The following is a 17087-nucleotide window of genomic DNA, read 5'->3' as shown; positions in this document are numbered from 1 at the left end:
ACTTGGGTGACTGGAGTCTTTGACAATTTTTTGGACCTTCCTCTGACATCGCCTAGTATATAGGTCCTGGATGTCAGGAAGCTTGGCCCCAGTGATGTACTGGGTCGTACGCACTACCCTCTGTAGCGCTTTACGGTCAGATGCCGAGCAGTTGCCATACCAGGCGGTGATGCAACCTGTCAGGATGCTCTTGATCAGGCCTGGGCAACTCCAATCCTCGGGGGCCTGATTGGTGTCACACTTTTGCCCCAGCCCCAGCTAACACACCTGATTCCAATAATCAACTAACCTTCAGTTAATCTTCAGTTAATAAAAATTCTATTAGTTTAAAGCAGGTGTGTTTGCTAGGGATGGGGGAAAAGTATGACACCAATCAAGCCCCCAATGACTCGAATTGCCCAGGCCTGCTCTTGATGGTGCAGCTGTAGAACCTTTTGAGGATCTGGGGACACATACCAAATATTTTCAGTCTCCTGAAGGGGAAAAGGTGTTGTCGTGCCCTCTTCACAACTGTCTTGGTGTGTTTGGACCATGATAGTTCGTTGGTGATGTGGACACCAAGGAACTTGAAACTCTCAATCAGCTCCACTTCAGCCCCGTCAATGTTAATGGGGGCCAGTTCGGCCCTCCTTTCCTATAGAACACAATCAGCTCCTTTGTCTTGCTCACATTGAGGGAGAGGTTGTTGTCCTGGCACCCCACTGTATAGAGGTGAGTCATGATCAATAGGCCGATAAAGTCTGATATGGATGACACACTGCCTCTGGTATTTAGAAAACATACAGCTCAATAACTTTATATAGGCCTTATCTTACATACAGATGTACGATTTTCATTTGATCACTATTCTGTTGCCTCAGCAGGAAATGCAAACTTGTAGGCTATTCAAGGTTTCAAAAAGCTTCTAAAGTTTGCAATTTCCACTTTAAAATGTCAGACTTGATTTGTCCTAATGAAAAATGCATCAACCCCTACAAAAACCTGTCCATGAATTATGATTGACATTTCTTGTTGCTGCATTTTCCTTCTGTAACAAACTAGCACAAATTAAGCTCCTTCATCTGTAGACTTAGGGCTCAATTCAATAAAACCCACATGTAGTGCAAAGCTCTTTCCCATTTGTCTCCAAATAAAATAACAGAATGTTCCTGGATATTATACTACTAATACTAACAGTTAGGCTCTGCTCAAAGATAGATGCCTCCGGAATTCCAGAAAAGGTAGTGTGTGAGTCACATAAGGCCACTGTTTTATAAAGTGCAGTAAGCTGTAAAGTATGTACTATGCTGTATGTGGACTAACGTCCTTCAAGGCATGTCAAGATGACCATAAAAGCCTGCACTGAACAGTGACAAAAATATAGACGATAAGCTAAGTTTAGAGAATTGCAAGATGACAGTACAGTCAACATGATAGTATTACCACGACTTACTGTTTATCAGCACATGTAATACATTTGAACCACAAATGTAGTTTAATTTGTCCTTGCTTTGTATCATGTGTAACAGAGTCCACCCTTGCTATAGGCCCACATGATAGCAATAGCAGGCACACAGTGTCATTTCAGTGCTTTTTTTAACATTTGCCATTTAAAGTCAGTTGACAGATGGTTGAAGGAATGAGACACTTTCCAAGAGACAATGGTTGGTCAGCTGGATGTAGTGTTGCAGTGCAGGGCTTGAGCAAAAGTGTTAACAATACCAGGGTTGGTGACCACTGTTACGGTGCTTTTTGTATTACCCCCATGTGGCTCACTTGGTAGAGCATGGCACTTGCAATGCTAGGGTTGTGGATTTGATTCCCATGGGACCAGTAGAAAAATGTATGCACACACTACTGTAAGTTTCTGTGGATAAGTGTCTGCTAAATTACTAAAATGGACATGTATTATAGATGACATTGCCATCTACTGGCCATAGACGGACTAACAGTGACTACCAAACCACAACCATTTTGTTGATCATAATTATTGAGGACATCTAAATTTGTTTCTAACAATGGACAAGTTAAATAACAAGCAGTCCTGATCCAGCCAGATTATATTTGTGGTCGTACAGCAACAGTGCTGTAACAAAGAACATATGACCGTAGGTTACACAGAAGTAGAAATTACGACAGTACCACTATTCACCAGCAGAGACAGTATGTTTCAGCATGAGGAGTTCAAGAATCCCAATGCAGATGGTAGTAGATCATACTGTATTTTTCTTTAAATTCAAATCAATGTCAGATTTAGACTTGGTAAATTATTTTCAAAAATACCTATTTTTAATCAAGCTGTCGACGCTACAGCACCAAAGTGCAAATTTGTTTAAAACGGCAATTTGCAGTTCCTACATTTTTTTACTTAAAAATTGATGATACAGTTGAAGGCAGAAGTTTACATACACCTTAGCCAAATACATTTAAACTCACAATTCCTGACATTTAATCCTAGTAAAATGTCCCTGTTTTAGGTCAATTAGGATCACCACTTTATCTTAAGAATGTGAAATGTCAAAATAAGAGTACAGAGAATGATTTAATTCAGCTTTCATTCTTTCATCACATTCCCAGTGGGTCAGAAGTTTACATACACTTAATTAGAATTTGGTAGCATTGACTTTAAATTGTTTAACTTGGGGCAAACGTTTCGGGTAGCCTTCCACAAGCTTCCCACAATACGTTGGGTGTCACGCCCTGACCATAGTTTGCTTTGTATGTTTCTATGTTTTGTTTGGTCAGGGTGTGATCTGAGTGGGCATTCTATGTTGTATGTCTAGCTTGTCTGTTTCTGTGTTTGGCCTGATATGGTTCTCAATCAGAGGCAGGTGTTAGTCGTTGTCTCTGATTGGGAAACATATTTAGGTAGCCTGTTTTGTCATTGTGGGTGATTGTCTATGTTAGTACATTTTGGTATATAGCGGTACGGTCGGTTTTCGTTTATTGGTTTGTGTTCAGTGCTTTCTTTAATTAAAATATCACAATGAACACATACCACGCTGCATTTTGGTCCGCTTCTTAAAACGTTTGTGACATTGGGTGAATTTTGGCCCATTCCTCATGACAGAGCTGGTGTAACTGAGTCAGGTTTGTAGGCCTCCTTGATTGCACACTTTCAGTTCTGCCCACAAATTTTCTATGGGATTGAGGCAGGGATTTGTAATGGCCACTCCAATACTTTGACTTTGTTGTCTTTAAGCCATTTTGCCACCTTTGGAAGTATGCTTGGGGTCATTGTCCATTTGATGGCATAGCAGTCAGATGTCTTTTGTCCTTGTTTCCTATATATATATATATATAATCTTCCCATACCTTTTTATATATTTTTTATTTTCCATAAACTCATCTTCAAAACACTCTCCTGCAACCCGCCTCACCAATTTATATAAAAAAGAAAAAGTATTATTTACCTCAAATCTGTAATCCTCCACAGAAGCTAGCCAGAAGCTAGTTAGCTTCTTTACTGGCTAATCGTTACTATTCCGCTAACCACGGTTTGTGGTCATCAGCTATCCTTTAGCTTAAATCTATCGCCAGTTTTGTATGGTGCGGCTCGGACTGGAACTTACCGGACCTATTTTTCTCTCCATGTCCCCGGATTTCAACCGCAAGCTCTGGACATTTAAACCTGGATCTCGCAGCTAGCTAGCTGCTATCCATGTGACTATCGGCTTACGTCGATTCCGGAGCAAACATCAATTATTCCGGAGCTAGCCAGCTGAAGTGTTCCATCAGTCACTCCTGGGCTACAATCACCTATCCGGACCCGTTTTACTGCCAACACGGAGCCCCACCGGGCCTTCACAACTGGACTACCGATGTTGTTATCCAGCTGGCTCCTCCGTCACAACGTTACCTGAACGCCCATCTGCGGTCTGCTAATCGTTGTCTTATCGGCTGCTATCTGAATACACCTATCGGACAATTATTATTATTTTTTTTCTTCTTGGGCCTCTATAACTGTCAATTTTTTTGCGAATTGGATTGATCCCCTCTACCACACGGAACCACAGACTTGTGGAGGTCTACAATTTTTTTCTGACGTCTCGGCTGATTTCTTTTGATTTTCCCATGATGTCAAGCAAAGAGGCACTGAATTTGAAGATATGATTTGAAATACATCCGCATGCACACCTCCAATTGACTCAAATGATGTCAATTAGCCTATCAGAAACTTCTAAAGCCATGACATAATTTTCTGGAATTTTCCAAGCTGTTTAAAGGCATAGTCAACTTAGTGTATGTAAACCTCTGACCCACTGGAATTGTGATACAGTGAAATAATCTGTCTGTAAACAATTGTTGTAAAAATGACATGTGTCATGCACAAAGTAGATGGCCTAACCGACTTGCCAAAACTATAGTTTGTTAACAAGAAATTTGTGGAGTGTCTGAAAAACAAGTTTTAATGACTCCAACCTAAGTGTAGACAAACTTCCGGCTTCAACTGTATGTTCTGAATGATTCATGAAGAATATAAATTAAATGCATCATGAACTTAGTTCAACTGGTGCACCCCATCAGAACCCAAAATATACACTTTTTTTACTCCAATGTTTGTAAATAAAGTAAATGTAAACAAACACTATTGCCTCAAACTATGGTTATGTTTATAGTTTTATATCATGGATCATCAGTCCTTGCATCCATAGCTAAGTCTATACATTTGAGTGGCTACATTTCTCTAGCTCCATCCCTTACCCTTTTACTGAAACAGTGACAGGGATCACGCTTTGTTATTGTTTCAACTGCTGATTGCCCCTTTAAGTCTTGCAGCACCTTACACCAGTATCTAGCAAAAATTGTCTCTCCCAAAAATATGCCCCCAAATTCACAAATCTTTTGAACGTGCATGTCAGATCATTCAATCATCGATTGGATGGAAAAGATTTCAATTGCTACTGCAAGAGATCTGAATGGTTCTGTTCATTCTCCCCTCGGTAATGTAAAACATTCAGAACTCAAGTTACCTTTCAAAACAGCAATGGTGGGTAGTTTGACCAGAAACTTGCAAAATATCCCACCGATAAGTTTAATAACTATAGAAAAATGGACAGATGAAAACATACGGGTGCCGAAAGCAGAAGAACAGAAGGGAAAATTCAAGACATACACTACATGACCAAAGGTATGTGGACACATGCTTGTCGACTATCTCATTCCAAAATCATGGACATTAATATGGAGTTGGTCCCCCCCCTTTACTGCTATAACAGCCTCCACTCTTCTGGGAAGTCTTTCCACTAGCTGTTGGAACATTGCTGCTGGAACTTGCTTCCATTCAGCCACGAGCATTAGTGAGGTTGGGCACTGATGTTGGGCGATTAGGCCTGGCTCGGCGTCGGCGTTCGAATTCATCCCAAAGGTGTCCGATGGGGTTTAGGTCAGGGCTCTGAGCAGGCCAGTCAAGTTCTTTGACACCAATCTCAACAAACCATTTCTGTATGGACCTCACTTTGTGCACGGATGCATTGACATGCTGAAACAGGAAAGGGTTTTCCCCAAACTGTTGTCAAAATTGGAAGCACAGAATCGTCTAGATGTCATTGTATGCTGTAGCATTAAGATTTCCCTTTACTGAAACTAAGGGGCCTAGTCCGAACCATGAAAAACAGACCCTGACCATTATTCCTCCTCCACCAAACTCTACAGTTGACATTATGCATTTGGTCAGGAAGCATTCTCCTGGCATCCACCAGACCCAGATCCGTCCATCAGTCCGATGGTGAAGCGTGATTCATCAGTCCAGCGAACGTGTTTCCACTGCTCCAGATGGCAGTGAGCTTTACACCACTCCAGCCGGCGCTTGGCATTGCCTATGGTGATCTTAGGCTTGTGTGTGGCTGCTCGGCCATGGAAACCCATTTCATTAAGCTCCCGACAAACAGTTATTGTGCTGACATTGCTTCCAGATGCAGTTTGGAACTCGATAGTGAGTGTTGCAACTGAGGACAGACTATTTTTATGTGCTACACGCACTTGGTGGTCCCATTCTGTGAGCTTGTGTGGACTATCACCTTATGGCTGAGCCATTGTTGCTCCTAGACGTTTCCACATCAAAATAATAGCATTTACAGTTGACCGGTGCTGCTCTAGCAGGACACAATATTGACGAACTGACTTGTTGGAAAGGTGGCATCCTATTACAGTTGAAAGTTACTGAGCGAGTCAGTAAGGCCATTCTACTGCCAGTGTTTGTCTATGGAGATTGCATGGCGGTGTGCTCAATTTTATACACTTATCAGCTACGGGTTTGGCTAAAATAGCCGAATACACTCATTTGAGAAGGTGTCTACATACTTTTGTATAGACAGTATAGTGTATGTATCAGATTGTGTTTGCTTGCTAACTAACATTAAATGTTAATTGGCTTAACAAACTAATTGGGAATTCAGGAATGTGTCAATTATAAAGCCATGAACCATTTTTAAATACTGAATAGTAACCTAGAGGAGGACAGAAAATAGGGTGTGCTGTTTCCTTAAATACAGATACTGTATTGCAAAACAGTGTTTTTTATCCAGATACTGTATTTAAGGAAAGGGTGAATACATAGTCAGTTGTACAACTGATATGTGTTATCTGCATTTAACCCAACCCCTTTGAATTAGAGAGGTGCGGGAGGCCGCCTTCATCGACATTCACGTCTTCGGCGCCCAGGGAACAGAACTGCCTTGCTCCAGGGCAGAACAACAGATTTTTACCTTGTCAGCTCAGGAACTCAATCCAGCAAACTTTCAGTTATTGGCCCAATGCTCTAACGACTAGGCTACCATATTTAGTGACTAGACATGATATTTATTCAGTATAGAAGGGAAAAACATAATTTTAGATTAATCTATACTGAATAAATATCATGTCTCATCACTAAATATGGTAGCCTAGTGGTTAGAGCGGATATATGTGTTTTATTCAATTTAAATAGAGGAATGTTCCTCCCCTTCCTCCAATGACATTCAAGTTCCTGAAAACTGACACAGTATAACATATTTTTTAATCCCACAAATGGTTAAGATTAGAATTGGCAGTAGGGTTATGTGATTTTAGATTTGTGGTTAAGGGACCCTCTTCTACTATGTACCTTGAGCATCACAAAGCACAAAAGCGCAAACATATCCCATGGCATTATGGATGTGGTAGTTTTGAAGGGCAGTGCATTAGAGGACAAACCTTACGTACAGTAGTTCTTGTGCTTTTATCCATTACCAATCCATAGAAAGGTCATTTGGGGGAAGCATGTTTGGCATACCTTTTGAAGTCTGTATCCAAAATGACTACTGAGAAAGAATGAATTCAATTGGGGAAATTAGTGACATTTTGGCCTTCATCGTTGTAGTGTCTAAAGGAAGGACTGGGTAAGGCCAAAATGTAACAAATTTCCCAAATTCAATAATTATTTGGGAAACAGAGTTCAAAGGTACGCCAAACATCCTTCCCCAAAATGACCTTTCTATGGATTTCATTTCTTGAATATCCAAAACAAAGTTAAAATCTTTGGGCCAATCTCATATGGAATCACCCGATGAACAATACTAATTCCATGCGGAGACATGTCTTTTGAAGCTGCTTATTGTGCAGAGCATAGAGACAGCCTCAAACCTGTCAGCCTTTCAAGGAGCAAACTGCCAACGCTCACAATTCTCAAACTTGTGAACTATGGCTTGGCCTTCAAAATACAATAAATGAATAATACCCCTCAACCGGCCTCTCAGCATGCAGTACAAGAAGTTCAAATATGTTTTTTTTAGTTACATTACATTGTTTGAACTACAGTTGAAGTCGGAAGTTTAGCCAAATACATTTAAACTTAGTTTTTCATAATTCCTGACATTTAGTAAAAATGCCCTGTCTTGGGTCAGTTAGGATCACCACTTTTAAGAATGTGAAATGCCAGAATAATAGTAGAGTGATTTTATTTAAGCTTTTATTTTTTTCATCACATTCCCAGTGAGTCAGAAGTTTACATACACTCAATTAGAATTTGGTAGCATTGCCTTTAAATTGTTTAACTTGGGTCAAATGTTTCAGGTAGCCTTTCACAAGCTTCCCACAATAAGTTGGGTGAATTTTGGCCCATTCCTCCTGACAGAGCTGGTGTAACTGAGTCAGGTTTGTAGGCCTCCTTGCTCGCACACGCTTTTTCAGTTCTGCCCACAAATTTTCTATGGGATTGAGGTCAGGGCTTTGTGATGCCCACTCCAATTCCTTGACTTTGTTATCCTTAAGCCATTTGGAAGTATGCTTGGGGTCATTGTCCATTTGGAAGACCCATTTGCGACCAAGCTTTAACTTCCTGACTGATGTCTTGAGATGTTGCTTCAATATATCCACATAATTTTCCTACCTCATGATGCCATCTATTTTGTGAAGTGAACCAGTCCCTCCTGCAGCAAAGCACCTCCACAACATGATGCTGCCACCCCTGTGCGTCACAGTTGGGATGGTGTTCTTCGTCTTGCAAGCCTTCCCCGTTTTCCTCCAGACATAACGATAGTCATTACGGCCAAACAGTTCTAAATCAAATGTATTTATAAGCCCTTCTTACATCAGCTGATATCTGTCACGTTCTGACCCTAGTTATTGTGTTAATTGTTTGTTTTGTTGGTCAGGACGTGAGTTGGGTGGGCATTCTATGTTTTGTGTGTCTAGGTTGTTTTTCTGTGTTCAGCCTAGTATGGTTCTCAATCAGAGGCAGGTGTCGTTAGTTGTCTCTGATTGAGAATCATACTTAGGTAGCCTGGGTTTCACTGTTGTTTTGTGGGTGATTTGTTTCCGTGTCTGTTTGTTTCACCACACAGGACTGTTTCGGTTTTCACATTTATTGTTTTGTATTTTTGTAGTGTTCTCGGTTATCGTCTTTATTAAAGATGTTTAACACTAACCACGCTGCATTTTGGTCCTCCTCTCCTTCAGAGGAAGAAAACTGTTACAATATCTCAAAGTGCTGTACAGAAACCCAGCCTAAAACCCCAAACAGCAAGCAATGAAGGTGTAGAAGCACGATGGATAGGAAAAACTCCCAGAACCTAGAGAGGAACCGGGCTATGAGGGGTGGCCAGTCTTCTGGCTGTGCCGGGTGGAGATTATAACAGTACATGACCAAGATGTTCAAACATTCATAGATGACCAGCAGGGTCAAATAATAATAATCACAGTGGATGTTGAGGGTGCAACAGGTCAGCACCTCAGGAGTAAATGTCAGTTGGATTTTTATAGCCGATCATTCAGAGTATCTCTACCACTCCAGTTGTCTTTAGAAAGTTGAAAACAGCAGGTCTGGGACAGGTAGCATGTTGATGACCAGGTCAGGGGTCCATAGCCGCAGGCAGAACAGTTGAAACTGGAGCAGCAGTATGGCCAGGTGGACTGGGGGGCTCCGAGAGAGAAAGAAATAAAGAGGGAAAGAGAGAATTAGAGAGAGCATACTTAAATTCACACAAGACACTGGATAAGACAGGAGAAATACTCCAGATATAACACACTGACCCTAGCCCCCCGTGTCACGAACGTCGTCAGGGAAATGACCGGACCAAGGTACAGCATGGTGAGCGTACATTTTCCTTTATTTAGAATGTCGCCAACAAAACAAGCAACATCACAAACGAACATGCAGCTTCCTAGGGTTATACAGACCACTGACAAAGATAACTACCCACAACTAAAGTGGAAAAACAGGCTGCCTAAGTATGATTCGCAATCAGACAACGATTGACAGCTGTCCCTGTTTTGAGAACCATACCCGGCCAAAACTTAGAAACAGAAAACATAGAATGCCCACCCCACATCACACCCTGACCTAACCAAATAGAGAAATAAAGTGGCTCTCTAAGGTCAGGGCGTGACACCCCGACACAAAATACTGCAGCATGAATACTGGAGGCTGAGACAGAAGTGGTCGGGAGACACTGTGGCCCCATCCGACGATACCCCCGGACAGGGACAAACAGGCAGGATATAACCCCACCCACTTTGCCAAAGCACACCACTAGAAGGGTATCTTCAACCACCAACTTACCATCCTGAGACAAGGCCGAGTATAGCCCACAAAGATCTCCGCCACGGCACAACCCAAGGGGGGGCGCCAACCCAGACAGGAATATCGCGGCAGTGACTCAACCCACTCAAGTGACACACCCCTCCTAGGGATGGAATGGAAGAGCACCAGTAAGCCAGTGACTCAGCCCCTGTAATAGGGTTAGAGGCAGAGAATCCCAGTGGAGAGGGGAACCGGCCAGGCAGAGACAGCAAGGGCGGTTCGTTGCTCCAGTGACTTTCCATTCACCTTCACACTCCTGGGCCAGACTACACATAATCATAAGAACCTACTGAAGAGATGAGTCTTCAATGAAGACTTAAAGGTTGAGACCGAGTCTGCGTCTCTCACATGGGTAGGCAGACCATTCCATAAAAATGGAGCTCTATAGGAGAAAGCCCTGCCTCCAGCTATTTGCTTAGAAATTCTAGGGACAGTTAGGAGGCCTGTGTCTTGTGACCATAGCATACATGTAAGGCAGGACCAAATAGGTAGGAGCAAGCCCATGTAATGCTTTGTTGGTTAGCAGTAAAACCTAAAAAATCAGCCCTTGCCGTAACAGGAAGCCAGTGTAGAGAGGCTAGCACTGGAGTAATATAATCACATTTTTTGGTTCTAGTCAAGATACTAGCAGCCGTGTTTAGCACTAACTGAAGTTTATTGAGTGCTTTATCCGGGTAGCCGGAAAGTAGAGCATTCCAGTAGTCTAACCTAGAAGTGACAAAAGCATGGATAAATTTTTCTGCATAATGTTTGGACAGAAAATGTCTGATTTTTGCAATGTTACGTAGATGGAGAAAAGCTGTCCTTGAAACAGTCTTAATGTTTGTCAAAAGAGAGATCAGGGTCCAGAGTAACGCCAAGGTCCTTCACAGTTTTATCTGAGACGACTGTACAACCATCAAGATTAATTGTCAGATGTAACAGAAGATCTCTTTGTTTCTTGGGATCTGGAACAAGCATATCTGTTTTGTCTGAGTTTAAAAGTAGACAATTTGCAGCCTTATGTCTGAAACACAGGCTTCCAGGAAGGGCAATTGTGTGGCTTCACCATGTTTCATCGAAATGTACAGCTGCGTGTCATCTGCATAGCAGTGAAAGTTAACATTATGTTTCCGAATGACATCACCAAGAGGTAAAATATATAGTGAAACAATAGTGGTCCCAAATCGTAACCTTGAGGAACACCTACATTTACAGTTGATTTGTCAGAGGATTATAATTATACTTTTCTTTCATCAGACCAGAGGACATTTCTCCAAAAAATACGATCTTTGTCCCCATGTGCAGTTGCAAACCGTAGTCTGGCTTTTTTTATGGCAGTTTTGGAGCAGTGGCTTCTTCCTTACCTTTCAGGTTATGTCAATATGGGACTTTTTTTTTTACTGTGGATATAGATACTGTTGTACCTGTTTCCTCCAGCATCTTCACAAGGTCCTTTGCTGTTGTTCTGAGATTATTTGCATTTTTTGCACCAAAGTACCTTCATCTCTAGGAGACAGAACGCACTTCCTTCCTGAGCGGTATGACGGCTGCGTGGTCCCATGGTCTTCATACTTGCGTACTATTGTTTGTACAGATGAGCGTGGTACATTCAGACGTTTGGAAATTGGTCTACAATTTTTTTTCTGAGGTCTTGGCTGATTTCTTTTGATTTTCCCATGATGTCAAGCAGAGGCACTGATTTTGAAGGTAGGCCTTGAAATACATCCACAGGTACACCTCCAATTGACTCAAATGATGTCAATTAGCCTATCAAAAGCTTCTGAAGCCATGACATCATTTTGGGGAATTCTCCAAGCTGTTTAAAGGCACAATCAACTTAGTGTATGTAAACTTCTGACCCACTGGAATTGTGATACAGTGAATTATAAGTGAAATAATTTATCTGTAAACAATTGTTGGAAAAATTACTTGTGTCATGCACAAAGTAGATGTCCTAACCGTCTTGCCAAAACTATAGTTTGTTAACAAGAAATTTGCGGAGTGGTTGAAAAACTAGTTTTAATGACTCCAACCTAAGTGTATGTAACCCCTACAACTCATCCAGAACGCTGCAGCCCGTCTGGTGTTCAACCTTCCCAAGTTCTCTCACGTCACCCTGCTCCTCCGCTCTCTCCACTGGCTTCCAGAAGCTCGTAATCCGCTACAAGACCATGGTGCTTGCCTACGGAGCTGTGAGGGGAACGGCACCTCAGTACCTCCAGGCTCTGATCAGGCCCTACACCCAAACAAGGGCACTGCGTTCATCCACCTCTGGCCTGCTCGCCTCCCTGCCACTGAGGAAGTACAGTTCCCGCTCAGCCCAGTCAAAACTGTTCGCTGCTCTGGCCCCCCAATGGTGGAACAAAGTCCCCCACGACGCCAGGACAGCGGAGTCAATCACCACCTTCCGGAGACACCTGAAACCCCACCTCTTTAAGGAATACCTAGGATAGGATAAAGTAATCCTTCTCACCCCCCTTAAAAGATTTAGATGCACTATTGTAAAGTGGCTGTTCCACTGGATGTCATAAGGTGAATGCACCAATTTGTAAGTCGCTCTGGATAAGAGCGTCTGCTAAATGACTTAAATGTAAATGTAATGTAAATGTAAACTTCCGACTTCAACTGTAGGTCAATGGTCTTACATTAGTGGGCTGTGTGGTCACAATTCTACGCAACTCGCCACTACACACTGAGCAATAAACAACATGAATAAGGTAAAACAGTCAAATATTACATCTGTCCATAGGCTATGTGATATTAGTATTATGAGGAACAATTCTACTGGTGCTCTGGTTTTTGTGTCACTGTTTCTTTGGACAAATCACAATTTTGTATGAGTGTACCTACACCTGGCTGGCATCTTTTGGATTTTGGAAAAAGGAGAGGTTCATTTGGCTCTTAGACTTGGCCGAGGCTTTAAGAAGGGAGGGGATGTTGATTTTGTCTGCTACCGACTTGTCCACCGTGGTTCTGCCACTTGTACTAGGCGAAACATCTCAGCCTTTCCCCGCAGACCCAAATCTAGAAGCTGGCGGGAAGCTAGCTGTCAAGCAAGATTTGGTTCTTTTATATGATTAGTCTCCTGTAAACATTACATGGAATACATATTCTAAGAAAAGGGTAACATACACAAATATACAATGCTGTCTTTAAAAGGACAGTCCACTTCGAAATCATAATGTTTGCAGACCTCAAAAGTAGTCTCATTATGATTCCAATGTTTGCGTAGATCCAGCTACATTCCCCCCCAAAAATAGATGGATAAGCACCAAATAAAATCATATTTTCCATTCACTTTAACTGAGGCATTTGGACCTAGCTGAACTGTCTGGTTGACCTTTGCTGGGATTAGCTGACAGACACCATCATTGTCAGAAAGAAACCCAATGGCATCAATAAGGTACACTGGCTAATAAAGATCAGAGAAATGCCTCATAGGCTGACAAGTAATCTTTACGTTGTTACAGGTGAACACTGTGTGTGTGTGTGGTAGGGCAAATATTTACAAACTTTGTCCAAAGTGCAGTGGTGTGCTCTTTCACATTGTTTGAGAGCAATGTCAGCACAAGCTTATTTGAGTATACTCTTGACCTGACTTCCTATAACCATATTACTGTCAATTTTATTCCTGGGCAATTCTTAATATGTTCAATTAATCTAGAGTAGCAACAATGTTTCCTTTTAGGTCTGTCATAGTGGGTGACACTTTTGACTGTACAAAGACTGAAGCAGGGTGGGTCTTGAGCAATACTGCATGTGGAGCAGTGATAAACTCACAAATTCATAATATTCTTCTTTGTCTAATGTATTTTCTTTAACCATTTCAACTTGTGGTGTGTATCTGGAGTTAGAAAAAACAAACTCCAGGGCTCTTACATGCAGGATTCTCTGGTCAAAAATGGCAAGATAGCGTTGTTAGAAACCATATCCAATAAGTGTCCTTATTGTAAAGTTAGCCAACCAGAGCCTGAGGGGGAACGAGACTGTGTCCAATCCAAGACAGTCTGTCATTTTAGTCCGTGTCGGAAGTTGAATGAAGCCCTTTTTCAGAGAGTGAGAGAGAGGGAAAGAAAATGTTTAATTAATTTAGTTCCCAGGTGACATGGAAGTTGAAACCCTATCCAATCCAACTTCCTGTAGGATCAGAGAGGTAAGCATAGCTCCATGTAGCAGAGGTTCACGGTCCAATCAAATTGTTCCATGGCCATGCCAGATAATGCTCCAGAGGCCTAATAGCTTAATTAGACAGGACAAGCTTTAAGTCTTAATGCTGTGTCATTCAACAGCTACCCATGACTCCCTAAGCCTCCAACGGCTGGATAAAAAAACATTGATTCATAAATATTTCATAACATCAGTGTACATTTTAGGGAGTGGATGCCCTCAAGCAAAGGTTGTCCTGATTAGTTTCAAAACAGTAAAGCAGTGACAGAGAGGCTCCTGTAAAGAGCTTGACTGCCATAAAAATACAGATTTCAGAGTATTGGTAACATTGGCGTCTTTATAATTCTGTGAATCAGAGCCCCTGCGAAATGAACGGAATATAACATTGTGTACTGTACTGTATGTCAGCATGCACTGAAAGATGCCCCTGTGGGCGGGTTGAACCCTCTATACTTCTGGGACAGCCTTGAGAGGAGCATTGAGTAACTGTTCCCTTTGCATTGTGACATCCCCCTTTGACTCAGTAAACAGAACAGAATGATCGGTAAACTATACAGAATGGGGAGTATTTGTTGTCGTAAATGAAATCAGGGCCTCATACCTAAAAAGGTATGTGTTACACTGTCAACATCACACAGGCAATTACAAAAGGGCAAGTGAAGTTCTTTTCTATGCATTTTCAAAACCTATTTCAATAAGGTGTCAATTTCAAGTCAAAGTGAAAATCTCACTTTTAGTAGTTAATATTCTTTTAACTCATACCCAAGTAATGTTGTTGACTCATCCTATACTCATATTTGTGGCCACAGCATAAATAGGAGAAAAAAAACTATTTAAAAAAACCCACCTCAAACTTGTATCTCAAACATGCTGTTAAAAAATGCTTGCTATGTCCTTATAGAGGAGGATGATTTGGCCAATCACCGTTCTACTCGCAGGAATATTTTGTATGACCGGTATACGCTCACACCATTCTGTTGTTGGGGTACGCCCACACCATTCCAACACAGAAAAGCTGCTGTAATTAACTATAGGTCATATTTCAAAGAAATCTGCAAACACTGGACAGTTACTTTAAAGGTTGGCGAAAACGCAAAAATAACCGCTTTAAGCTGTAGAACTGATGAATGCACCACCATACCAGGTCATTTAATGCTTAAAAATCTAAATAAATTAATGAATAAGACATTTGGCAACAGAAGTGCCATTTCTTACCAATCTCTACTGCTTCCGTCCAAAAACAAATCCTGTGAAATGACATCAAGACATACTGGAGGAGTTACTGGCTAGCTACAAGTGGCTAGCTTAGTTAACAAACTAGCTACGTTGGTCATGGCACACATGACCAAAATCACACATCGATGAACTACCAAAGGCACACCCCATTTCTTTTGTTCGTGCCCAAAGTAAACTGTTAAAGCAAATTTCCCGCAATTCTATACATGTTGACATTGCTAATGACATGTCTCTATACTATCGGGGTTGTTCTGACCTCCAAGCCCCCCCCAAAAAAAAAATATAGCATATGTATCATTGGGGACACACACACACCCATCCCCATGGCAATTTCATCTATGCTCCCAAGGCCTTTTCCAAGCAAGTTCTTGGGGTGGTGTTTTCTCAAAGTTGGCAGCTACATGATTTTACAGCTGTCATTTCAACATAAACTGTAGTAGAGAAAGTTGTTTTTATAAAAACCCACCCCCTTCTCTCTCTGAGCGCCTCTCTCTCCCTCTCCCTCTGTCATTGCGCGAGTCGAGTGAACCCACAGTTTAGTGCTGACTATGGTTTACAGAACATCTGCCAGCAGCACCATTGTACCACAGTGCAACTGTCACCATTACTTAATCCGCTTTGGTTTGCAGCAAAAAGCAAATTGAGCAAGACAACTCAACAGCGCTGAACCCCTGTGCCCTGGTCATCGATTCAGAACGGTCAGGGGTGGACTTTGCCCACAATTTTTGGACTCTTTTGGGGAATGCTAAAGAGGAGGATACGCTATTTGGAACATGTTACTGGGAAAATTGGTACGGTAAAGTTGTTGCATAATTGTTGTATCCTGAAATGTAGTCTTGAAATTCTGGGATTTCTTTTGGACAACCTGACAAAATGCTAAATGCGTCCTTGCAACATATTGATAGGTGTAGGGAAGAAATTGTACTTTGAATCTTATTGACAGGCGTCCAGATCTTGCAAGATGGCTATTAGTAAACGTATGTAATTATTCATCCTATTCATTAATATTTTGTCTTCAACGAAAATAAACAATTCATTAATAGCCTAATTGTCGGTAGGCTACGCCTAATTGTCGATAGGCTACAGTCTGTAAATAGTGGCACACGCACTTGTTTACCCGGGCAAGTAAACAAGCTAATTGGCTAATGATTAATATTTTGAACAGTCATGTACTCTAAGGCTCCATTCTGTTCTGTGACGAATTGTTCTTCATTCATTTTAAATGGTGCCAGCTATTATTTGAACGTTTCAACCGAAACGGAATAGGCAGGCCTGTGTCAGATGTATCAGTTTAACTGCAACAGTTCGGATGAACTTGAAACAATATTATCGCAAATGAGTGACAGGAATCGTCTGTTCAGATTGATTAGCCTATAATTAATCACATTCATTTAAGTCTTCTCTTAATGTACTTCTCTTAATTTACTCAGCATCTTATTGAGATGTTTATTTATTTATCCCCACCAGAAAATGTCACATATAAACATATTTGTTTCAATAGCCCAGTAAAAAATAAATAATAATCTAAATAAATACACCTGGTGGTCTATACAAATATCAAATTACCTCGTTCAAAATACAAGAACATGTGGGGTAGTTTTTAAAAAGCAACATTTGTGTAGGAAATATTTTGCCATGATAATTAAGTTTTTATACCTAAATTCAGATGCTCTGTTCTCCATTA

The 17087-nt window shown here is 41.3% G+C and overlaps 1 protein-coding gene across 2 annotated transcripts in view; it reads left to right on the top strand.

The window, feature by feature from the left end:
• The first annotated feature begins 15788 nt into the window (after positions 1-15788).
• The window catches only part of LOC118398155 (ectonucleotide pyrophosphatase/phosphodiesterase family member 2-like), a 35573-nt gene continuing 34274 nt past the window's right edge, over positions 15789-17087 (top strand). Inside the window, exon 1 of one of the 2 annotated variants that reach the window (XM_035793220.2) lies at positions 15789-16194. In XM_035793220.2, coding sequence (XP_035649113.1) covers positions 16177-16194 — 18 coding nt within the window. In that variant the 5' untranslated portion in view covers positions 15789-16176. The remainder of the gene's footprint in view (positions 16195-17087) is intronic. The other variant, XM_035793221.2, reaches the window with a different exon arrangement.

The sequence above is a fragment of the Oncorhynchus keta genome, chromosome 19 (genome assembly GCF_023373465.1).
Source record: "Oncorhynchus keta strain PuntledgeMale-10-30-2019 chromosome 19, Oket_V2, whole genome shotgun sequence".
Lineage (NCBI taxonomy): Eukaryota > Metazoa > Chordata > Actinopteri > Salmoniformes > Salmonidae > Oncorhynchus > Oncorhynchus keta.
Note: the sequence above shows the minus strand (reverse complement) of the source record. Positions and strands in the feature narration are given on the sequence as shown.